The sequence below is a fragment of the Haemorhous mexicanus genome, chromosome 1 (genome assembly GCF_027477595.1).
Source record: "Haemorhous mexicanus isolate bHaeMex1 chromosome 1, bHaeMex1.pri, whole genome shotgun sequence".
NCBI classification, from domain to species: Eukaryota; Metazoa; Chordata; class Aves; order Passeriformes; family Fringillidae; genus Haemorhous; species Haemorhous mexicanus.
The window spans coordinates 143,658,587-143,684,400 of NC_082341.1; the positions used below are offsets into that span (position 1 = coordinate 143,658,587).

General features: G+C 40.2%; 1 protein-coding gene across 1 annotated transcript in view; it reads right to left on the reverse strand.

Moving 5' to 3' along the window:
• Positions 1-21,988, reverse strand: part of EIF3H (eukaryotic translation initiation factor 3 subunit H) — an 87,350-nt gene extending 65,362 nt beyond the window's left edge. The window contains exons 1-2 of the mRNA XM_059865619.1: positions 21,830-21,988; positions 2,916-3,072 (exon numbers count right to left, since the gene is read on the reverse strand). Of these exons, the coding sequence (XP_059721602.1) occupies positions 2,916-3,072; positions 21,830-21,949 (277 nt within the window). The 5' untranslated portion in view covers positions 21,950-21,988. The remainder of the gene's footprint in view (positions 1-2,915; positions 3,073-21,829) is intronic.
• Between the last annotated feature and the right edge of the window lie 3,826 nt (positions 21,989-25,814).

Below are 25,814 nucleotides of genomic sequence, written 5' to 3' on the forward strand. Positions count from 1 at the left end.
AAAACTGCACTTTGTAAAAAGAATCACAGGAAGACAACACTTCAGGAGAAACTTTCTATGATGAAAAACACCTGCGGATTCATACGTGGTGGACAGCCCTCCCACATTTGAAATAAGAATTACCTGAAAAAACCTCTCTCTGTTTTCTGTCGTTTCAGAAATAGTCTAATTCAAACTGCATTAAAAAATGTTCTTGCTGTAAAAGAACAAGTTCAGATATGGGTTTTTTTTTAAAAATTAATTTTTGAAGGAATTCTGTAACAGCAAATAGTCAAATTTTGATATTATCTCAGGCATTAAAAGCAAGAGACAAAATGGCACCATAACAAAAGCATAACTAAGCATATCTAAAGAAATGGTTGCTGTAAGCCAGTTTAAATACACCTTTATCAAACTGATTCTTAAATGTCATGCATACCTATTTCAAGTTCAATTTAAGGATATTTTCTTAGCACCCTCAAAAATGTGTTTTGTATTAGGTTTGCACAGCTTAAAAGAGAAAACATTCACGTAAATGTGTCTTGCCAATTACCCAACAGTTTATTTGCTCAAATATCACCCTCCTGTACAAAAGCTCAAATTCTCTTAACAACAATCACCTCGAGACCACTAAGGCCTACACTAAGGCAGAAGATGATGCAACATCATCCTGACAAAAGAGCATAACGTTAAGTATTATTCTGTGTGACAGCAGCACTTAAGTGCCAAAGCCTTTTATTTTCCCTCCATATCTGTGGGCCTGAATTTGTGCAAATCTGTAAAGCCAGGTAGGGTACTGAAGTAACACATAAGTCATAGGGGGAAGGAGGTGCCTTATTTTCTTTGGTTTCTAGCATCCTCAATTTTAATATTCTGGCACATAACAAGAGATTTCTCTACTTCAATTACCTACATCTAGAAGAAAAAGAATCTTTGGAAAATCTGGCAGGATACTTGCATAGGGAAACACAGCTCCAGGGAAAACAAACAGAGGGCATTTATACAACATTATTGTTTTTCACATTGGCAAGACAGAAGACAACTCTGAGGAGCCTAAAAAGATATCAAAGGCTCAAACTAGCAAGTCCAACAGCCATTTTGTTTAGGTTTTCATTTTCTCTGGCTCTACTACATTGCCTAAAGAGCTCAACAGACCCCCTAGTAAAGGGCATGCAGAATGAACTTGAGCACTTTGCACTTTTCTAAGTGGTTCAGTCTATTTAACTGTATTTCACTGAAAAGAATACAGAGGCAACATCTCTGTGATACACATAGTACAGGCTAGGGAAGATGGAAGCCAATAGGAAATTCTCCTGAATTAGCTAACAGGGTTTAGCACTGGCAAGCTCCCCAACCTGGCTGCAGACTCCCTGCCACTGTCAGAGGCAGCATCAGCCTCACTGCCACAGGCTCACTCCCCACTCTGGCCAGAGTTTGCTCTGCTCTCTGTGCCCACAGCATGGGAACAAAAAGCTGAAAAGCTAAAGGGTCCAGGTGAGGGAAGCTTTGCCTTTGGACCCTACTTAATGTCAGGATTATTGCCTACTTGCTAAAAAAGGAAAGACTTGTACCAAAAATCACTCTCCTGGAAGGAAGTTTCTCCCAAACACAAAGAGTTGAACTCTGCATACCAGATCACAGGCTTACAGCTCAGCATGGGAGCCATCCAAGGGTGAGCTGAATCCATCTCTGACACTGAGAAATTCGTTTCAATACCTACTCTCCTATCAGCTACATGGAAATAATTCAGCCATTTTCTACAGGAAAAAAATTAAGCATGGGGTCCAATTAAGAATTTAGATTACTTCAATCCTTTTAAGAGCTCCAGAAGAGAAGGAATATTTAAAATATTTTTTAGGCTTTAGCAAAATATAGTTCTGACTCAAGCACCATGTTATTGTACAACAATTAAGATTCCTTTTTGTTTTGCACTCTTATTTTCTTTGCCCTAACTGTATAATCCCACAAAGGAAGCAATAAACAGTGATGAAACCTTACCAAGTTGCAAAGAATTCTTAAAATTATCTCTGCTATAAAAGCAGAGTCCAAGATTTTTTTTGTAAGATAAAATATTAATTTAATAATACCTAATTGCATTATAAGCAGGAAAAAGCAGTTAATACTTACAGATTAAGTGATCTTGCTCAAACTGAATTATCAAAACAGAAGCAACTGCAACTACTTTGACAATATTGCCTCTTTAGTTACTCTTGAAGTTAAACTGACTCTTTATGCCCTAATAAAGTTTTTCTAATAGTATCATTAAATACACACATGTGCACTTATAATATCAAGATTAGAACTGCAAGCCTTTAAGTTTGCTTTATAAATTTGATGTCATTCTGTGCCAAGCCAATCATACTAACTTACAGGGTCACTAACAAAACACCACCAGGACCAGCAAAAAACACTGAGACCAGCAGAAACCGCCCATGCTACATTCTAGCTCACTTAGAAAGCAAAATGATCACCCAGATTTCAAGTTAGCCAAAGCCTCTCAAAACCACAAAGCTCTGCTCTCCAGGTTTCCAATGAGTACTTAATGCATACAATTGAATCCACAGAGAAGCAATCTATGTGCTGAGCTACATCCAGGTGTGTATGTATGCACACACATACACACAGCCATTTCCATAAAAAGCATCAAAGTGATTATGAATTTCAGACAGGATACTAATGTAACTTCCTGTGTGGAGTCTCATCATCCTAAAATACATGTCCATATCATACAGTACTCATCCCCTATAACTTCCCTTATACAGAAAAGAATTAAGTTGGATATTCAGCACAACACTCCAGTTAACCCATTGACACCTCAACCCACAGTAAAAAATCTGAGTACATACAAGCTTCTGCTCACTGTGAGGGGAAAAAGGCCTTTATAGTCCATAAAGATCTTCTTTTTAGTCTAAGTTTAACAAAACTGTAACTATTACCTTCATCAAAGTCTGCATCATCCTCTGTATGTTGAGGGAAAGGGAAGCAATTTGTGATTTCCAGTCTGTCATCCACCACAAGACCCAGCAGCACACCTTGGACCACTTCATTCCCCTGTCCTTCTTCTTGGTAATGTTTAATGATCTTTAACACGACCTACAACACAAAACAATAAAATCATAATATGCACTGCATTATTTTTGTCCTCAAACTATGTATCTGGAATTTTAAATTTGTTGCATGGTTTAGAGTTGCAAACCAAGTGAGCTTAAGCACTAGCAATTTTAATATAGGTTGAGGAACAGACAGCCACCCTAGCATTACAGGGAAAAAACAAGACCATTAAATAACCCATCAAAATGCAGTTCTAAACCAATTTTCTGAAACACCATTCTAAAATGAAATATTGATCCTTTTTACTTTAGCTTGTTGCTTAAACTGTGAGCTTTTAACAGTATCTTGCAGGTCCAATAAGCCCTCTCTTGAGGGAAACAGGGCACAAGGAACAGAATATCTTAAAAAACTATGCAGAAACCAGTAGAAATTTTTAAAGGTGCAGATCCCATCAAATTTCAATTGTATTATTCTTCTAAAGTACATCTCACTGCAGTTTTACTTCAGATGATAGTTCAAGTTATACAATGTGAACGGCGTGTCGTAGGGTATTTAAGGAAAATCAATGATAAAAGAAGAAAAATATGCACAAAGTACTCATAATATTTTTAACAACATAATTTCCACTTCCTTCCTTAAATCTGAACTCTACAATGAATAATTCTCATGAGATGATACTGTAAATTGCAACAGTATGAACAAAACCACTCAAAAATAGTCATTTGCTAACAACACTTCATACTTGAATAACATTTTATACTTGACAAGAACTACAATAAGGTAAGACACTAACCACAAACCTTGACTTGAAAGAACTTATGCTTTCTCCAGCGTAAGAAAGGTTTATTTTACTAAACCCTAATCCATCCATCCAAAATTCAACAGAAAATGTCTGATGATTATGTTTTCATTAAAGCAATACTACTTTAACATCTGCTGGCAAACAAACCAGTTTAGTAGATTTCAGCTCAACTGCCCTTAGAACAGACTTTGTACAAGTACTGGCTTTTGGTGAACATTCTACAGGGGAGGGAGGGGTAAAAAAAGGAAGTTAAGCTCATACTTACACATCAGGAACATATACTTGTCCCTAGCTTTCTCCTTTGTTGACTATCAGATGTCACTTTTTGTAAAACACCATTAATGTGTTGAAGAACCACAATACAGATTAAATGAAAGCAAAAGGAGAGGAGAATAGAAGATATTTGCAAATACACTGCCTTCTTGGGTTAAAATGGGAAAACAAGCTCCATACTTGGGAGGCAGGGCAGAGAGGGCAAAACTGAAAAGAAATACCCATTTTCAACTAAGTTGGATTTCAGTATCAAACTGGACTAACACTCAACTGATTCCTTGTTTATTTACAGCATCACTTATTTGCGCTTCCTCTTTAAGCTAGATATACTTGCATTGAAGTTTCTCAATCATAGATAGAAAACAACATTTCACTCCAATACTCCTTCACATCTGCCACTCAAATCCTTTGCAGCCACACCTTTTTATTCAATGCTAAACACGTCTACAGAGCAGAGACACAAAGAGATACTTTGGTTATACACATATTATTTCATGGGAAAACATGAAGTAAGGAAATTAAGATCAGTGGGCAGTGAAGCAGTACTTAACAGTGATGGAAACAGTACAGCAACCACCAGTTTGAGATCACCTGGGCATAGCAGATGAATGTACCACAGAGTCAGCATACAAATAATATTCAGCTTGCATTTACTGTAAAGCTAAGGTTTATCATATATTTGTCATAAGCTCTGTCTACCACAGCCATGGCATCCCTAACTACCCTGCCAGAAAACAGCACAGAGTATACTCTGTTGTCTACTATACAACTATTCTCAGCATTTTTACAGCCTTGTAAGCTTCACCTTTTCCAGTATTTTTCTTGTCTTCTCTTCAGCTCACTATGCACACTGACTGTCCCTGTTAATGTGAGTATTATTTGCCTGTTTGATTTCACTCCAGGAGCATTTGTGATACAATGTTAATTTGCTGCAGCACACAATGATAATTGCTCACAGAGAGCAGTCACAAATGAAACAAGCACGGGCAGTCACAGAGTATCAATGATTTTTGGGAGAAAGAAAACTAGGAGTTCAAAACTCTTAAATGTTAACCAAATACCCAATACACAATGAAGTTATTACACAAGCCTGCACTTTTCAATCTCCAGCCTGAAGACCAGAGCAGATATTATCCAGGGAGACACAGACCCCAAGGATTTAAGCCTACCTGCAACCTTGTTTTCTAAGAGAGTCTGAGAAAGGGAGCAGAAAAGTCCATTAACTCAATACTCCAAATTTCACAACCATCAGGACACTGCAGAAGTTTGTGTTTATGACTGCACTGGAAAATACATTAGCTACCGAAATCACTTATAAAAAGATGCATCCAATGACAGAGGATTTTTGTTTTCATTTTGTTCTTTGTTCTGGACAGTTTTATTTAGCACATTAGACACCAGTCTTTTCTACAGCAGACTCTTCAACTCAGTTTGAAAAACCTGTCACCAAAACATTACCATATGACCAAGCAGGAAATGTGCTCTGAAACTTGTGTTTCAGTACTAAAAACAGACCTGCAGGTGTAAAGCAGAACTATTTCTCTAGTAATAACATCAGCTACAACACTAAACATGTCATTTCCATTTGTTTGCTAGTCTAGATACAGCAGGAAGAGCTGATCACTATGCAAACACCAATGCCATGACATTTCTGACTGAATATACAAACCAGTACTTCATACTGAATAAAACACATATACCCAAGAAAAATGAGGACTAACCTGTATCTAGACATTTCCTAAAAGAAAAAGATGCTATGTTTGTGAAGCATGGGAACAGAATCAGAGTAGTTATATTGGTCTGAAAATAAATGTAGTAAGTGCTAATATAAACAATGCAAGTAACACAGCACATTGAAAAGTATCAGTTTTTCCAAACTCTTAAAAAAAAAGTCTAAATGAGCACCAGTATAACCATCCTAAAGTCAATGCTGATTCACCTTCCAAACACCATTTATAATTCCCATCCAATTATTCTCCTAATAGGAGATACTGCTCCTTTGTACAAGCTATAATTGTTTTTAAATACCCGTAGACCCTTCACTGCTGTGCCATAGCTACACAAAATTAACAGTATACAAACCAAACCATTTCAACTGCGGCTGTTACTAAGGTAATGCAGCTGGCCAGACAGGAAAAGTTATGTTTTTAAGGAGAAAATGTATCAAATAACAAAAAAGCCTTCAGATTTTAAACTCTGATACCCTGAACATGAGTCAATAATCATATGCAGCACGATTTAGTAAATCAGCATGTAAGAAATATTCAGGTACATAATGACTCTTTAGAAAAGGATATACAAGTAATTCCTAAACAAAACTCAAGAGTCCCCCAGCCTTGTAAATGTAGTGTTCAAAACACCAAAGTAATTTAATCACTTGGAGTAGCCACTTGTCAGATTTTAATGACCATTAATCCTCAATGAAAAAAAAAAAAAAAACTTGCAATTCTGCAGTGCTTCTAATTTCCAAATCTTCAAAGCACTGCTCAAACATTAAGAATAAAGTCAAACTAAAAAAAAAATTTAAAAAATTTAAAAGCCATTCTGAAACTATTAAGTACATCAAAGATACATACTTTAACTGCATACTGCCAAATTTTAAATGGGGCTACATCCCGACATCATAGTTGTTAATTTCAAAAGTTTGTACCTCACTACAGAAATACATGTAACATGAACCCACAGCTGAAGTATCATGAGCCTTTGGGGGGAAATTCTGTGAAGATCCCACGGTAGGGACATGAATCTACCAAGATGCACATTTCTGCATTTATCTAAAGAGAAACAACTGCAAATCAAAGCACTGAGGATTCATTTACGGCTGTGTTCCAGAGAGCTGAATGTCACCACATCGAAACCAGATTGCCAGTACCTGTGCCATGTCTTGCACATGTGAAATCAAACAAGAGAGAGCTTCTGTTAGCCCAATGAATACATGATGTAGCACACTGATCTACAGTCGTAAATTAAGTATTTATATCTTTTTAAATGCTTAACATTTTTTTGCCACCCAAGAAAGCTTTGTGGTCACAACCACTAGCATCAATTGCCAGCATCTGGGGAAGAGGATGGGGAGGGAGTCTAAATAACTCTGGGTTAAGTAGCTGGTTTCAGCACTAAGTGAAAGGTATCACAATACGCACACCCCCTCAGTACTTAACACTACTGCCATGGTGATCAACAGTTAGCTTGGCAAAAGGGTCTCAAAAGCTATGACTGCTAATAATGTGTGATACACTTTGAATACATCCGTATCACATTTGTAGCCTTCTCCATACAAACTCTTAAAACTCAAACCATGAACTTTTATATTTGAGTATTTCAGCATGAGCCATTTTACTTAAACTCCTAGCATAAACCAAATTCAAGAGAGAACTGATAATGCAGCCTTGCAAATAGAGAGATCACAATGTCAGTCACTACTAACAATGACTCAGGCAATCGTGTTAACCTCAAAGCTGCCTGGAATCAACATCTTGATACACATAAAATGCATATATGCTACCTCTGGATAAAGAGTTGAACTGTTTAGCAATTAATATCCACAAGAAGACATACCACATTTTACGCTAATTTAGCGGCCATGTCTCCTTCTCCAGGTGGCCCTACACCTAAAGCAAATCTACAACTGGTGGTGTGCTGAAACAACCAATTAGCTATGCAAAAATGAAATTTAATTAAACAGTTCTGAAATACCCAAGTAAGCATGGAATGGCTTTGTTTTTAAACAAAGACTTGGAAAAAATACAAAAAAACCTAGATATCATGAAACATGAGCAATGTTAACATTTTAATAGTTCCAGATGAGGTTTTTGCACACTACAGATAAGTGCTTATCCTACAGTTACAAAAGACAAGTTCTGGAAGCTTACCAAAAAAACTTGCCTTGAGCTGATTTGTCTCCTGGCTAGAGCACCATTTGATAAGACAATAACAGAGACTCTCAACTTTCCTGCCAGGAGAAAAGGAACTCTGAAGTAAATTAAAGATATTACTGCAACGATTAACATTAAGAGAACATATCTCTGATCCACATGCTGCACTCTTCCAGATGATTAAGGAGACAGATGTTTATAGACACACATCGAAAATTCCACCTTAATCAGTGCAGTCCACAGAAAAGGGGTTCTAGAAAGCACTGGGACAGATAACATGTCAGAAGTAAGTGCAAAATCAACAGGTTGATACCCTGGTCTCATAGTTGCTGCATAAGAACCTTTGTGGCACAAGACTCACCACCACACAGTCATGGCATGAGTCCAACACCAAGCTGAGTCGTGTGGCTGACAGTCCTGAAGGACAGAATGCCATCTAGAGGGACTGGACAAGCTCAAGAAGTAGGGCACAGGAACTGCATGAGATTCTGTAAGAGCAAGGGCAAGGTGCTGCACCTGGGTCAGAGCAACCCCCAGTACCAACACAGGCTGGGGGATGAATGTATGGAGAGCAGCTCTGCCCAGAAGGACTTGGGGGTGCAGCTGGAAGGGAGGCTGGACATGAGCTGGCAACGTGCATTCACAGGCCAGAAAGCCAGATGGGTCCTGGGCTGCATCCAAGGCAGTGTGGACAGGAGGTCGAGCAGGCAGTTCTGTTCCTTCTACTCCTCTACTCATGAGATCCCACCTGCAGCGCTGTGTCCAGCTCTGGACTCCTCAACACAGGAAGGCCACAGACCTCTTACAGCGAATCCAGAGGAAGCCACCAAGTTGATCAGAGGGATAGAATACCTCTCCTATGAGGAAAAGCTCAGAGATTTGGGCTTGTTCAGCCAGGAAAAAAAAAGGTCTTGGGTTGACCTGACCGTAGCTTTCCAGCACCTTGCAGGCAGCCTACAAGGACAATGGAGAGGATTTACAAGAGCCTGTAGTGACAGGGCAAGAGGGAATGGCTTCAAACTTAAAGAGAGTGGTTCTAGATCAGATATTTAAAAAAACCCCTTAACTGTGAGGATGGTGAGGCACTAGCACAGGTTGCCCAGAGAAGCAGTGGATGCCCCATCCCTAAAGGTGTTCAAGGCCAGGTTGGATGGAGCTGAGCAACCTGTCTTGTGAAAGGTTTCCCTCCCCATGACAGGGGGGCTGGAACTAGATGATTCTTAAGGTCCCTTCCAACCCAAACCATTGTATGAAACTAAAGATTACAGGTGAAACTGAATTTTGCATGTTATACTAATCTCAATAAGTATGACAATTTCTACTGATAAACACAGAATTCACTTCAATGCATATTCCAGCTTATTTGCAGAGATCTAGAAATTTTTCTAGATTCTCTTATTGAACAGGACTGCATTTTTGACCATTCTTGACATGATGGATGTCTAAACATTTTTTCTTCTCTTCCTCATATTTAATTTTACAATAAAAGTTCTTAAAGCTGTTAGACCAATTTTATCTCAGAAGAAGTAAAAGAAAAAAAAATTTTTAAATAATTTTCCATTAAGATCTTCAACATCTTAAGGTAATTATTTTGGCAGATATCTTCAGTTCTAACTTTGTTTGGTGGCCAAAAAAAAAATTAATTCCCTGAGAAGTAATCAAAAGCTACTTAATCTAAACATTCTGTTGAAAAACTTAAGACCAAGACTGAGTAGACTTAAAAGCAAGGTAACTTCAGAAAAATGTAGTTCTGAACAGCAGCTTCAGAAATAACAAGCCTTAGCCCTCACTGTTCTAGTAAGCGTAACAGCCTTTGGACAGAAGACCTCAAATGCCCCACAATAATTTACCTTTATCTTGACTTGCTAGAGTCAAAAAAGCAACATTTATAAAGCCTTTGTAAATACAGTTCTTGGAACAGTAAGCTTACATTTTATGTCAGTCAACAGCTAATTCACCACTAGATGTTAAAATCTTATTTCTGAACTTGACAAAAATTTGGGGCTTAAAAACAATAATTATACAGGAGCATAACAGAATGATGCATGCAATTTCATACCATCTCAATTGGGTGCAAATAGCAAAATATCCTTTTGACATGAGCAGAGGTTTCTTGGAGCTGAGCCTAAATTCACCAACAATAAACAATGTGTATTGATCTGAGGCAGGCCTCAAACAGAGGATGCTACATATATTTTCACACTGAAATTATAAATTATAGGAGTCTGTCAATTTTATCTCATGTAGGTCCTCAGCACCAAACCATCCTGAAATCCATGTTAAATTGAATGGGAATTGTCCATCTTAAACTATGGGGGGATGATGTTATTTGCTTCTGTACTATATTAATATTTTTGAGTATGAGGAAGCACGTGAGAAGCACCCAAAGCTTTTTGTTCCTTGGGTATGTTATGACATCACATAGTACCATAATACTTAGTCTGTAAACCACAAGACTTCAAATGACTGAACTGCAAGAGGGAATATCAGTAACCTTTCTGCTCTACAATATCTACATGAGGCTAAAGAAAACTACCCAAATCATAACAGATTATTGATGCAACAAGTCTTTTCTGTCACTTCTGCTTGGTTTAGGAACCATTTCCCCCTGTAATTATAGGAATCTAGATGGTTTTTCAGACTACTCCTTGCTTATAGCCACCTCACTTTCCTTCAGCATTTGGTTAGGGTTTTTTTTCCAACAGGACAAAGAAGGTGATAATATCCATACACAGCAATAAGCCAGATATAACATCCCTTGTCACTTTACTTCAGTAAGTGGCTGACTCAAAGCACAATTTTTAGTCAGCAACTAGCCAAGAGGCATTTTATCAGTTCTTCCTGAACATTAACTGCTTATGTGCACTGTTTGGAGCACGGCTGAAAAAGCTGTACCTTGCTTACCCTGAAGCTTAGTCTAGAAAAAGTAGACATTCCATTAATTTTTCACTTTCTGAACACTCTTGCATAGATTATGTGTAGCTCAGCAGCATGCTGAACACAAACTGCAAGCAAAGCTTCAACCACCACTGAAATACCCCACAGAAAACACTTTTAAAGTACCTGCTCTTTCAGTTGCATTATTTCTCTTTTTAAGAATAATTACTTCCAAACTGCTGTGACTCAAGAGCTCTAGAATTTCCCTAATAGCAGGAGGGAAAACCATTCTAACAAGAAGGGGGCCTCCCTACAGTGACACAGCCTGGCTGCACTTTCCAACTGCACCCCACTTCCAGTCAAGGTGGTTGTTCCCATTGTGCAAGCCCAGATTCCTACAGACACTGCCAAGTGATTGACACACAGGCTATTCACTCACTGGAAGCAAGCTTAGTCACTGCAAACTTGGGTTAGCTGCTCTCTCATTCTATTACTGGGACACTTTTAAAATCACAGAGATTTTTTTAAAAAATCATAACCCATAAAAAAGCTACCTTCAAATTACAAAAATCACTGATTTAATGTAAAACCAGACACAGAACATGAAAGAGACTGTTTCTCAATACCTAGAACTAAAACTGGTTAATATCCAAAATATAAAATGGAATAGACAAACTGAGACAAGACTCCACAGGTAGGTGGAGTTCAGGCTGAAGAACTGAAATAGTACAGACACCAAGCCTGTTTCTGCACAAGTTCAACATCTGAAGGGAAGATTACTGGGTTTTGGCTAGAGGCATGTTGGGTTTTCATAGGCTGTGGTTTTCCTTGACTCTGCCAGGAATTTACATTCATCAGCTAATGTCTTGTAGGTACCATGAAATATCTGTTTAAGTCATTTGTTTACTCATGTCCAAGTGAGCTGCTTGTTCTTGTAAAAGGAAGCAGTTAAACACAAACTGCAGCACATCAAAGGAAAAACTAATTAAATAGTGGAGAAAAGCAAAGGTTATTAAAACAGAAAAATACTGAATGTTAATCAAGGCATGCGTTACCAAAGAGACCAATCTCTTCTTCATTTTTGTCCCAGTACATTTGAGTTTTACAGCAGTTCAGGCTAACAATCATCTCCAGGGTTAATCACAAGTCATTAGCACACTTTAATATTGCCTGAATATAAGTAAAAATGCACCATTACATGTGCATTGAAACTCTCCATTGCTGTGTTCACACACTGGTAAAACACAGTTCTCTGCAATGGAAAGTGTCATAACACATTTCACAGTTCATGGATTCATGCACATTCCCATGAAAACCATCAAGGCCACGGGCACTGCAGAATCACTTCCTCATAGAAACACTTCCATGGACAGCCTCAGGACCTCATGTGAGAGCAGGGCATTAGACAATATTGCACACTGACAGGAGGAAGGGATAGGGCTGGGATGAGATTAACATCCAAAATTCTGCTGGTGGCAAGAGGGATGGACCATTTCCCCAGGACTACTTAGTATATTATTTTTTCTATTTCCCAAATCTCACCGAACAAAACACTTTTGAAAACATTCAGTATTTCAGGAAGTTTTTGCAAATTGCCAATACAATCCATATTTATTATTCTTAATGAATTCAATATCTAGCCATCATCTCAAGAATGAAAGCTGAGGAATCCTTCAGAGCACAACATATGGAAATTATATACAAGTGGTAGAGACAGGCACAGTTTCAACATTCAAAACTTTACATTTATCCTTCAACACATGGTCGATACACATGCTCTGTGTATTAGTGAATCACCAGTGTTCAAATTTGTGGGGCACAAGGAGTGTATTGCAAGTATCATGTTTTCTTCAGCATCAACTTCTAGCAGCTTCCTGTAAAAAGATTAAAACATGACAGCCAAAAGCAGCAGTAGCAATTTTATTTAACTATACTTTAATCAGATTGTGCCAGACTGCTACCATTTTGAAGCTGAAGAAAAACTGCAAGACAGTTACCCTTATCTATTTGACCTTCAAAAATTAGCAAAGTAAGGCAGACCTAGATGGAGATGAGGGAGTGGGAGTTCAAACTGGAATATGCTATTTAAGGGTGTGTCTTTAAAGCATGACTTCCACATGCATTCAACAGATGCTTTCAAGTAACCAGTAAAATCCCTACTGGAATGACTTCCATATCGTTTTAATAATTTTTAACTTTTTGCACAACGATTTTTTCCACATTGAAACACTCAAGCTTTTCTGGCAAACATTTGGTTATGTGCTAAGGGTCTGCAACAGAGACAGATCCTCCTAGTAAGAGCTAGTGCAATCCAGAGAACCAAGCCTGCATGGAGTCTCAGTTTTCCCGCTGACTTAAAAGTATAAAATTGAGGGGGGAAAAAAAAAAAACACACCCAAACCATGAAGTTATTGCTTCAGCTTTCCCATCTTTCGACCAGAGATTCGCCTTTGTATCATCATCTGAACACTGCCACATGAAAATCACTTCCAGCAGAGTTCCATTTCTAATAACAGCTACTGTGACAAAGAGATTAAAAACAACCACTCTAATTTTATCACTGAGAGTGCCAATGGAGAAGGCAGTATGGCTTTCAAATTGCTTCCAAGGAGTGATGACAGCTGCAGTAAATATCCTACATCTCATCTTAAGTTTAAACAGCTTTAAAACAGCTAATTTTTTTTTTGCATTGATAATAATGCATTAGTAAAAAACCCAAGACCTAAGTGCTCAAAACTCAGGCCTACACTGATGAAGCACTTTGTCAGACTCCATACTTTCCTCAGGTATGCACAAAAAAATCCCCAAATAATGGTAAGTGATTTACACCTCCAAGTTCCTAAACATCAAAGACCTTGCTATACAGGAAGGGGTACGCACACTGCTTCTTGCAGAGATATGGGCTTCAAGAAACAGGAAGGATGTGCAGCAAGCACACTGCAAAGCAGGATACAACATGTAAGCAGAACAAAAGCAAAGGCCAACAAGACTTACATGCTCAAAGCAACATCCCCACACTCTCTTTCCAGAAAAAAACACAAATATTTACAAAAGAGAATTGTTATGGCACACACAAAGCAAAATTCAGGCATATCTTCAAACTCCAGTGAGTAAATAAGCCTGTCTATTAACTTTAAAATTTGATAAAGCCAAAAGAAATTAATAGAATGCTTATCTGAAATAAATATCCATAAAGTCATTCAAAAATATTCCCACGCTAATGCTGAAGTAACTTTGTGTATGCACATTAAAAAGACACCATCAAAGTTAAGCTCCATTGTCTTGGTTTTAGATTATTGAATAATCATACAAAATGCTAACAAGAATATTTATTATATGAACCTATTTTTTTTTCCATTTGGTACATCAACAATTATTTACTTTCCATTAAGCTGATATGATTTTGTTATGTGGTAACATAATTAAACTATTATACACTGTTGGTAAAGCCAGTATCACATCTCTGCAATCTTAATGCTGCTGGAAGATTGAAAATAATATGAAAGAAAAGAATGCTCAAAACTGTACCATGCCTGAGAAGGTATTTTGAGCTTGTGTGTAAGTATGGAGAAACAATATCCAAAAGGGACCATATCCAAAAAATATCTCTGGCAAAGTAAAATTAATGATAAAATACAATAGCAACAATAAGTGGAAGATACATGATCCTTTTTCAAAGATTAGGGGTCAAAAAAAGAAAAGTTTGCTCCTCTTCCTACAAGGCCTTTCATACAATCTTTAAGATTTATTCAAAAGGTGGCAGAAAAAGTCCTAAGATTGAACAGGGTCTAGGAGGTGTTCATTTCATATACACCACCAAGGGCCTTTCAGCATCTGTACCTGCTGGGTTTCTCCCTGGGGCCTGCAGTTCTGTGTACACTTCCCTCACCTACACCACACTGAATGTCAGCTGCAAAGCTCTAATTTTTTTACAATAAACTGAAAACCAAAGGAGAACATTTAACAATGTTCAGTGTGCAAGCAGACATAATGCATGCCTCAGCAACAAAGCCATCACTGGTCACCTCCCAAGACACAGAGTCAAAGCTAACACCAACCAGGACAAAAGGTAATGATTATTATCTGCTGCATTTTAGATGTAACATTTTAATCATTAAAAGGTAGGAATTTATTTTAAAGATATCTGGCGGCAATACTCTTGTACTCAGTATCGACACAACCAAATAGGAATCACAAGGGCACAATCTACTGTTTTCACAGGAGCTATGAATTCATAATTACCATGCCAGAGACCAGTTTAGTATGCACATAAGAGGGCCAAAAACCAGAAAATTTTAACTGCTAGTGACAGCAGTGTAGAGGGAAACACATTATTTCTCTTTGCAAGCAGCAAAAGAAAGGCCTGTTCTGACGTAAGATTTTCCCCTTGAAGTCTTGAAGTGTAACACTGCTCAAAACATTTAAGCCACCTCCCCATTTAGAGTAACTCCTTTTGTCAGCACACTAGTTTCATGGCATGAAGCGATACCAGATGTTCCAGTTCTAAATGCCTCACTAGGGTACACTTACCATGACACTTAGGAGATGCTGAGTGCACCACTGCACTCTTAGAAATCATTTAAAGTTTGTGCTCTGTTAGCACATACCCACTCCTATCCACTGACAAAACACTGAAATTTGCATTCTCAGAACATCATAATATGGGTACTTTACCCACTGCAGTTCAAGAAATTTCACTAAACCTGAAAATTGCTATATTCCAAGGAGGCTCTTGCACTTTCAACATAGCAGCATATATTAATGCTTTCTCTTCTGAATTTAAGCACAGATGATATGTCAAAAGTTCCCTTCTGGGTTAGATTCATGCAACTCATTCTTAACACATGAAGATTAATAGAATATAAAACAAAGCTTCTCCATGGTTCAAGGTATCCATGAATACATCAAGCCAGTATTCATTTAAACACCAACTCTCAGAGTCAGCATAAAGTCATCTAACTCTTTAGGGAAACAGGTCAAGGAAAAGTCAACAAGATAAAACTTCAAATTAAAATTCCATTTTAACTCCTTTGGAAGACACATAAAAACAATACAGCCTGAAGGATGTTATATGCTAAAATACTACTCTACAGCTCTGCAACGTCAAGTGTACAAATAACAGCAGGCAGAACCCACCACTGCGCTTTCTTGCAAAGTCTCCAGAAAGGGTAAAGAAGGAAAAAAAGAAACACGAGAAATGCTAGGAGAAAAAGAAACACAAGAAATGTTAGGAGAAGCACATTATTTACAACTTAAGAAATGTCAGAGATTTCAGCCAGTTCAATACAGGCTTCACCAGTACAACAAAATTACCCCAACACTATGGAAATTGATTCCTTTCTTTCAATAGTGCCCAAAGTTGTCTTTTAAAAGTCCTTACACAAACATTTGCAAGAAAAGTCTTAGAAACTGATTTTCAGTAACCATGGTACCTTACTTCATTTACAGTGGTCAAACATATCATCCTGAAGGGCTCCTCTCTATGAACAGCTGAGGATACAGCCCAATGTATCCAACCCCTTTACAGCAAAAACTGATGGTAATTAAACAAAAAGGCATAAGCGACTTAAATATCACAATTATGAACAGAGTAACATAATTCAATAATGATGTGAGGGATTTTTTAAAAATGTAGACTCACATATTCTTTTCTATGTTTTTGTAAATAAATAAATAAATCCCCTACATATACTTACCATAGATAAGAATACAAAGCTCTAGGCACACTACCCCATCACCAAATCAGTGATGATGTAATGAAGCTTGAAGTAACAATCTTAGATTAAATCACTTGTATCTGTGTTCCAGATTGCAAGGCAAGATGTATTCTATTACCATCTGTATGGCAGTTGTCTTTTGTCAAGTGGGCAATTCCCCTTATCTCTCCTCCTGAGTGATCATAATCACTCCTCCCTGGGAGGGGACATCTGCTGATAACAGGCTATTGAATGTCACTGCATGACTGGTTAGAACTATAACAACCCACTGTGAGATGCTCTGCCCAGAGGGAGGAGCCAAGCATTCCTACCCAGATATAATCCGGAGGTTCTGAAACACCAGCATGGCTTTCCTCCACTGGATTCCCCAGAAGAACAGCAGCTGCCTCTTCTTCCACTGGATCTTTGGAGGAAGAATACACCTTTTTTTACAGGACCCCTTGCTCCAACAGAACCACACCTGACACTTCAGGAGGACTGCAGCCACCTTTCCACCTGGACTGCTACCAACACCCTGACCAACAGGGCGTCACATTGAGTTCTGACTCTGTCAGTGCTGTTCTAGTGTACTGCATTGTTTGTTTTATCCTTTAATTTTTCTTCCCTATTAGAGAACTGTTATTTCCTGCTCCCATATTTTTTGCCTGAGAGCCCCTTAATTTAAAATTTATAGCAATTCGGAGGGGTGGGGAGGGTTTGCATTCTTCATTTCAGGGGAGGCTCCTGCCTTCCTTAGCAGACTCCTGTCTTTCCAAACCAAGACAATCTGACACAAGAGAATGTGGCACTATAGCCCCACTGGTGATGGTGGTGCACAAATGCAGACAAGGCCTACAACCTCTAGCCACTTTCTTGACATATTTATGTTTTGGCCAATGTATGTTTGTATTTAGTACAAACAAACTTACAAAGATATCTTAAGGTGTAGTGGCAATTTGTTACTAGTAATAAGGCTTTTGCACATCAGCAGTTATGAAAATGTAAGAATAGAAACCTGTAGGCATTTTGAAAAGCCTACATAACTTTTGCTACTTCCTACAATATGTAAAAATTGTGTGCAATGGACATATGTGTAAAAAGAAATCATATGCAGTGGTTGAATAAAAAAGAAGCCATCATTCCCATTAGTGAAATGATAAAAGCAATGCACATATTAATGCTATAGCATGGGTTAATTATCTAGTTATATGACTTTGCAAGAGCCATGTATAAGCAAACCTTTTTCAGTCAGCTAACACTGTTCTTCAGAACCATTTCTGGGTGTGTAATTTTTTGAATGCGTAAACAAATGCAAGGGTAAGATTTAAAAAGAAAAAGTAATTTTGGAGCTTAAGAATTTAGTTAGATGAATTTAGCTAATTTTATATTCCTTCCTAGAATAACCTCATGCAGAAGATTTGCAGAGAATGAAACATCTTCCCAGTAAAAACACAGTCCCTTGTAACTACTTGGAAAGCAAAAGTGATTAATGATAACACTTATCTGACCTAGCAGCACACTTGCCTTGCTAAGAGTCCCCCATCTCCCATCCCACAACTGCTATTTTTCAGAATAAAGTTTCCATACAGCCATCACCCACATATTAGTGGTCTGACACAACCCACAATCCACCACATGGAGTATCTGGTCTTGGATATTAGTTCAATTTCTGAATGACACAGACTTTGATGCTCATCATGTAAAAATGCTACTTACTTACCCTACCAGATCTTATGCCTTTGAATGACACACCAGCTCATTCAAAGGCATAAGAATGAACTTCTGCCTTCACAGTTTTCTATGTCGCCTGATATCACTAACAAAATCATGAGAAATGTACAAATATGCCAAGGAAGTCTTCCAGAAGTGCAATTTTAGACAGCATAATAGGGTTAGAAGTTTCGCTAGGGAAGCATTTTATAGAAGTCTCCAAGACTTGATGGAAATCTAGAATCTTCCATTAACCTAAAAATCATTCAATGGAATAATTATTTCTTATGTTCTAAAATACATCAGCTTATAGTTTGAAATTTATTGCACCTTACTGAAAGAAAATACTATAATATCAGTGAACCAAATCTGATTAAATTTAGTAGCTGAATTACCAAATATTTGGTTCTCATTGAAGAATTTCTAGAGTAGAACAGAGTCCATCAACACCTTTTGCAAAAGAAAAAAAAAAAAAAAAAAGGAACAAGCAAATAATGGCATTTCTGTATAATTATTTCTGACAGTTTGCAATAATCACAGAATCAGAGAACTGTTTAGGCTGGAAAAGATCTCTAAGATCATCAAGTCCTCAAGTCCCACCATCAACCCAAACCCACCACACAGTATTCACCACGAAAGCATGTATTTAAGCGCCACATCTACATGTTTTTTCAAACACTTTTGAGGAATGGTGATTCCACCACCCTGGGCTGCCTGTTACAATATTTAATCACCCTTTCAGTAAAGAAATGTTTCCTAATATCCAATTTAAACCTCCCCTCTACCAACCTGAGGTGATTTCCTCTTGTCCTGTCACTGGTTACCCTGGAGAAGAGACTGACTCCCACCTGGCTGCAGCCTCCTTTCAGGGAGCTGTAGGGAGTGACAAGGTCTCCCCTGGGCCTCCTTTTCTCCAGGCCAAACACCCCCAGTTCCCTCAACTGCTTCTCATCTGACTTGTGCTCCAGACCCTTTCCCAGACATGCTCCAGGCCCTCAATGACTTCCTTGTAACAAAGAGCCCAAAACTGAACATGGGATTTGAGGTGCAGCCTCACCAGTGTTGTGTCCAGGGGGACAATCATTCCCTTGCTCCTGCTGGCCACACTACTCCTGATCCAGGCCAGGGTGCCATTGGTCTTTTTGGACACCTGGGCACATGCTGGCTCACGTTTGGTTGCTTCCAACCAGCACCCCCATGCTCTTTCCCACCAGTCACTCTTTCCCAAGCCTGTGCACTACTGTAAACACAAGCTCTCTCTGGGCTCCTTGATTGGAGAAATCACGATTTCTACAACAGGAAACAAAGACAACAGGATATCATACACGGCATTTAATCTGATCTTTTTGTCAGGATGGTCAAAAACAAATTCGTGAATTCTTTCGCTTCACCTGAAGGAAAAAGCACATTTTATAATGTGCTTCTGGAGGGTAATTTTTTACCCTGCATTTTCTAATTTCTTAGAAAGACCAGACCACCTACACTGGAATCCATTTTCAATATAAGTTTATTTATTGAGAAATTGAACAGATTAAAATAAGAAAGAAGTTAACTCCAGAATGCTTTATCGGTACCAGATTTTAAAAAGAGGCCCGAGAAGCAGATATTGCGGCATCATTACATATTAAGGTAACATCCTGACATTTAGAACTTTTTCTTTTCATTACAAATACTGAGGGGTTTTTTTAACTCAATTATTCCTCTGAAACACCAAGCTTTCTAAACATACTTTCACATTCTCACATAGAGAGTCTACTGATGCATCTTCTATTTTGCACTCACAGACTCCAAAGCAACCTACCTAAACATGCCTTTGCTTTCAAAGCAGCCCCACTTGAAGGGTTAATTGTGACACTGCCAAGACATGGGACACCACCAAAGGGAAAGAGATCACCAACTCCCCTAATGCCCACCTGAATTCAGAATTCTCGCATGTAATCACCCTGGCCATCATCAAGATGACTGATGAAGTGCTGTTACTTTGTGAGAGCCGACAAGACATTTAAACCAGTGAGGTATCAGAAACACTTCAGAAGAATTTTAGTAAGACATCTGAAGGACTTTTAACAGAATCCACATTGTTTGCATAGCAAGCAAATTTATGCCAACATTTCTCTACATCACAGATGTCAGAGAAGTTTATGAACCAGTGCCAATGTCCTGAGAACATTCTGTCTAGGAGACATCTTCAGCAGGTAGAAAGTTGAAAGCTTTCATAGTTTTCAATAAATCACCTCCCTCTGTACTGACTTCATGTGAGAGCCACCACTGTGCTGTACCAGAAGAAAATACAAGGAGAAGAAAAAAAAGCATGGAAAAAAAAAAAAAAAAAAAAAAAAAAAAAAAAACCAAACAAAATCATAAGCATTTGCTGGACTGTCAGAAGCAGAGCATCAGATCACAGTTGATCTAAATCAACAGCAGCTCACAAAGCAGATTATATGCCTGATAAAGAACAACCAGGAGGAAAATAAATCAAAATTACCAGTTACTATCAAAGTGTATGGCACCAGCCTGCAGCAGGAGCAGCCTGCTATCCACTGCTGGGTTTTTTGGAACATTTCACAACTGGTCAGTTTTCACCCCTCCTTGAAAATGCTCCATACACCAAAGCCACAGGCACACAGACAGCTGGACAGAACAGGACAAAAAAATGTGATTCAGATTTCCTCTTTCACAAGACCTACTACACACAAATAAATTATTTTCCATCTTACCAAATATTTACTACACTGTGTATCTCCAGGATAAGAGCAGAGGACTACCAGTAAAAATGCCAAGCAGGATTCAAAGCTTGTCTCAAAACTATGATCTTCTTTCTCATAACCAGGGTACCAACTCTCTCCTTCACACTCCAGCTGTACAATGTTCTGTTGACACTTGGCAAAGATAATGAAGTAAAAAACAATGTTTCTATCCTTAAGAAATAACTTTTTCTCCTTGTGTCACTAATAGTATTACCAACTCTCTAAGGCCAGAACCAACACAAAAAGATCCAGCAGCAAAGCCAAGAACCAACTTTAGTAGATGCTCTTCCACTTCAGGCCTGCACGTACTGTCTGTATTAGGATGGCTCTGTTCTCTGCTAAGCCACTTCAGCCCGTCCGTTTACTTTATTTCTCATTAGGCAAACGCAGGAGGCCGTAGCAGAGAAGACAAAAAGCACAAAGGGTGAGGGAAAACCCCACCGTGCTTCTCAGCTCTTGCACCTGCGGGATTTTCCGGGTAAATAGTAGGAGTATGAGGTATGAAAGCTGCAAATAGCAACTCCGGGCACAGGGGCGGCGGCACTGAACCATGAAATGGGAGATTTAAAGACAAATCACTCTGCGCTGGCCCGGCCTTTACTGACACACCAGGGACGAGCACAGCCAGGGCTTTTTACCCCTGCCACAGCCGGGAAGCTGGGCAGGAGTGAAAAGCCAGTCCTGCCCCTCGAGAAGCTCCGGTCCCGGCAGGACACGAGGCTCCGCAGCGGCACCGCCCCACGCAGGAGCCCCGCCGGCGGCTCCACGCGGCCAGCCCGCCCGCTCCCCGCCCGCGAAGACCTCGGTCCCTCTGCTTACCAGCCCGTCGATCTGCACTTGCTTGACGGCCGAGTCCCCCGCAGCGGCGGCTTTGCCTTTGCCCTTGGAGGCGCCGAAGCCGCCGCCGGCAGAGCCAGAGCCTTCCTTGCGCGACGCCATGGCTGCTCCCGCACGGCCGGAAAGGGAAACGCGCCACACCGGAAGCGGCGGCGCGGCCGGGGCGCTGCGCGGCCAAACGGCCCCGGGCGGGAACGCGGAGCGGCGAGCGCGGGGTCCGGCATGGCGGCGGTGCCGCCTCAGGGCTGCGGGCCCGGCCCGGCTCGGTGTGCCCGCAGAGGCTGGGCTTTGGGCCTGAGGCCTTGTGCCTTGGGCCAGCACATCCGGCGTGCGACAGCCGAGACAGCCTTCCCTGCCGGCTTTCCTCTCCACAGAATCATTCCCTGGAAAAGACCGCCAAGATCATCGAGTCCAACCTATGAGCAAACACCACCTTGTCACCTACACCATGGCACTGAGTGCCACATCTAGGCGTCTCTTGAACACTTCCATCGATGCCGACTCCACTCCCTGGGCAGCCCATTCCAGTGTTTAATCGCCCTTTCTGTGAAGACACTCTTCCTGACGCCCAACCTAAACCTCCCTTGGTACATCTTGAAGCCATGTCCTCTGTTCCTGACATCCTCTCGCTGTTTACCTGGGAGATGAGGCCGACCTCCGTCTGGCTACAACCTTCTTTGATTTCAAAATGTGGAATATGCAAAAAAAAAAAATTTTAAGAAAGTATGTTCTTTGACGTTTGCTCTTTGTATACCTTCAAGCCTAGTCAACAAAAAAGGAATTATCTGTGAATTAGGTAGCAGCTAACAAGGTCTTAGTGATGTCCAGGCATTAGAAAGAAAAATACTTGTTGCCTCGTTAAGATTTAGTGCTGGATATGCTTCAATGATCTCAGACCTAGGGGGAGGTTAACAAAGAGCTTGGGAAGAAGGATGTGCCACTGACAGTGGACACAAAGAATGTGGAATTTATGGGCCACAAGGACATTTGGCAGGGGCCACAAGATAAGGAAGAAACTAATAAGGACAATCCAGCAACTGTGCTGCATCAGCTCCCATGGGGTAAAAGTAATTCAGCAGTGGAAAATTATGACTCAAGAAAGCCACCAACTCAAAGGATGAGAAAGATGTAGCCTGCAGACTAATTAACATGAGAAGCAAGAGAATCATTAACCAGTAGAAGATCGAACACTAATTAATTAGAGAACTGAGTAACTTCTAACAAATGAACATTAGTGCCTTTGCTAAAATGCATAAATAGTGAAAAGTTTTGGTAATCATTGTGCTGGCTTTGTGGATTTGCCACCCAGCAGCCTTTATGCACAGCACTGTAAAGAAATCAAATACCTTAATTCTGTGTGGATTGCCCTCTTGCACACTGGCTGAAAGAACCAGTTTGGGGAATACTTCAGGGAGATGTAGAGAGCAATAAGGTCCCCTTTGAGCCTCCTTTTCCCCAGGCCAAACGCCCCCAGCTCTCTCAGCTGCTCTTCATCAGCCCTGTGCTCCAGAGCCTTCCCCAGCTCCATTGCCCATCTCTGGACTCGCTCCAGCCCCTCAATGTCCTTGCAGTGAGGGCCTAAAACTGAGCTCAGGATTTGAGGTGTGGCCTCACCAGTGCTGAGGGGAGGGGAAGAGCCACTGCCCTGGTCCAGCAGCCAGCTGGCCCCTGGCAGACCATTTCTGGTAGCCCAGGAAGCTCCATCTGTGCATTTCCATGGTCACCTCGGGCAGCTCGGATGCCACAGTGACCTGAATTCCCAACCCTGTTGCTGGGCCAGCTCTGGGCTGCAGTGAGGGCTCCCCAGCATGGTTGAGGAGACTCTGGTCTTGGGAGGGATTTACACCTAATAAACCTGCAAGTGTTGAGGGAGATGTGCTTCTAATAGATTTGAAAGCTTTGTGTAATATCTTTACAAAAAGCAAACTGCTGTGGAGTGACATGAATCTCTGTCCTGAGCATGAATAATGAGGCATCAGTGCAAACTCTTAACATTACACAAATCCCTGAACTACCAACTTCTCATGCAATTCTCAGGAACGAGTTTGTGTTGCATTAAAACAGTTGGTTTTGCTGCTCTGTTTTGTCTGAGGTAGGGGTTTTTTGGTGTGTTTTTTTTTTTAATTTAATTTCAAATTCTAATTTTCAAATTCCTTCTGAAAAGTGCAACAGGCTGTGAAAGGCAGACCTACCAAACCCCCCAAATCTGTTCAGATACTATGCCAAATATGTGACTTCATAAAAATTTATCTTTTCAACAATGTAGTTAACAGTCATTTCTAATTAAGGCTGAGGAACATGTTTATCAACACCAGTATTAAAACGTATCTGTATTTGCCTGCAGCCACAGACCCAACATTTGCCTGTTCCTATAAAATGATTCTAACATCACTTAGAATAGTCCCTATCAGTTGCTTGCATTGGTGCTGGAACAAATTCAACCAAAGAATCCAGTATATTAATCATTCCAGCAAGGCAAAACATATCCCAAATGCCACTGATATCACTGACTAGAACTGCATTGACCCTAACAAGAAATCTGGAAACCCAGCTCTGCTAAGGACACCTTGTGATAGATGTCTAAAGGAGGGTATGATGAATCCCACCTCATATTTTTCATTGGGAAAATAATTCTTAAATGGAGATTGAAGGGGAAGTTCACAATGGCAGAATCACTGAGGTCAAATGAGCCTTGTGCCCCAAAGAGACTGAAATGCATGTGCAGTGGGATTAAGGGGTTTTTCTATAAGCAGTTTGTAGAGAGGCTGATGCAATAACAACCCTGAGCTTAACAACCCTGGGCAGTGTGCTGTGGCCAGTGAGCTCGGACATCGTGTAGGTGTTGAAAATTTGAGTCCTGCCCCCAGGTTTCCATGACTGAAGGCTGCACTCCCACTGGCATTGCCTTCTGAAGTTTTTCTAGAGAATGAAGTTGTTTAATTCAGTATTATTATTTCACTTAGCTGTTATATTAACATGAATATCCAGTTTTAACTCACAATATAATAGAGTCATAGAATCATCGAGTGTGCTGAGTTGGAAGGGACCCATCGAGTGCAGCTCTGGTTGCACAGGACATCCCCAAGACTCACACCATATGCCTGAGAGTGTTTGTCCCAATGCCTCTTGAGCTCTATCAGGTTTCATGCTGTGACCACTTCCCTGGGAGGCTGTTCCAGTGCCCAACCACCCTCTGGGTGAAGAACCTTTTCCTGATATCCAACCTAAGCCTCCCCCAACTCAGCTTCATGCTGTTTCCTCATGTGCTGTCACTGGTCATGAGGGTGAAGAGATCTATACCTGCCCCTCCACTTCCCCTCCTGAGGAAGCTGTAAACTGTGTGAGGTCTCTCCTCAGTCTCCTCCAGGCTGAACAGACCAAGTGACCTCAGCTGTTCCTTGTACAGCATCTCCTCAAGGCCCTTGGTTGTCCTCCTTTGGATGCTCTTTAACGGTTTAATATCTTTTTTATTTGTGGTGACCAAAACAGCCCCCAGCACTCCAGGTGAGGCCACCCCAGTGCAGAGCAGAGCAGGACAATTCCCTCCCTTGCCCAGCTGGCCATGCTGTGCCTGATGGCCCCAGGACAGGACTGGCCCTCCTGGCTGCAAGGGCACTGTTGGCTCATGTTCAACTTGACATCAACCCCCAGGTCCCTTTCCATGGCTCTGTTCTCCAGCCTCTCACTCTCCTATCTATACACAGCCAGGGCTGCCCTGTCCTGGGTGCAGAATCCAGCACTTGCCCTTGTTAAACTAAATCTGATCAAATAGTTTTAATTAAAGAAAACAAAGAGTAGGAAGAAGTACTGTGGTAATACAGTGATTTTAAACTCCCATCCACAAACTGCTGGAGATCTGCAGAATACTTCTTCAAAGATGTTGTTGAAGGGTATTTAAATAGGAAAATATACCTTCTGAAATGCACAAATGCACAGTGCTTTACCACTGGCAAATTCATAGGGATCT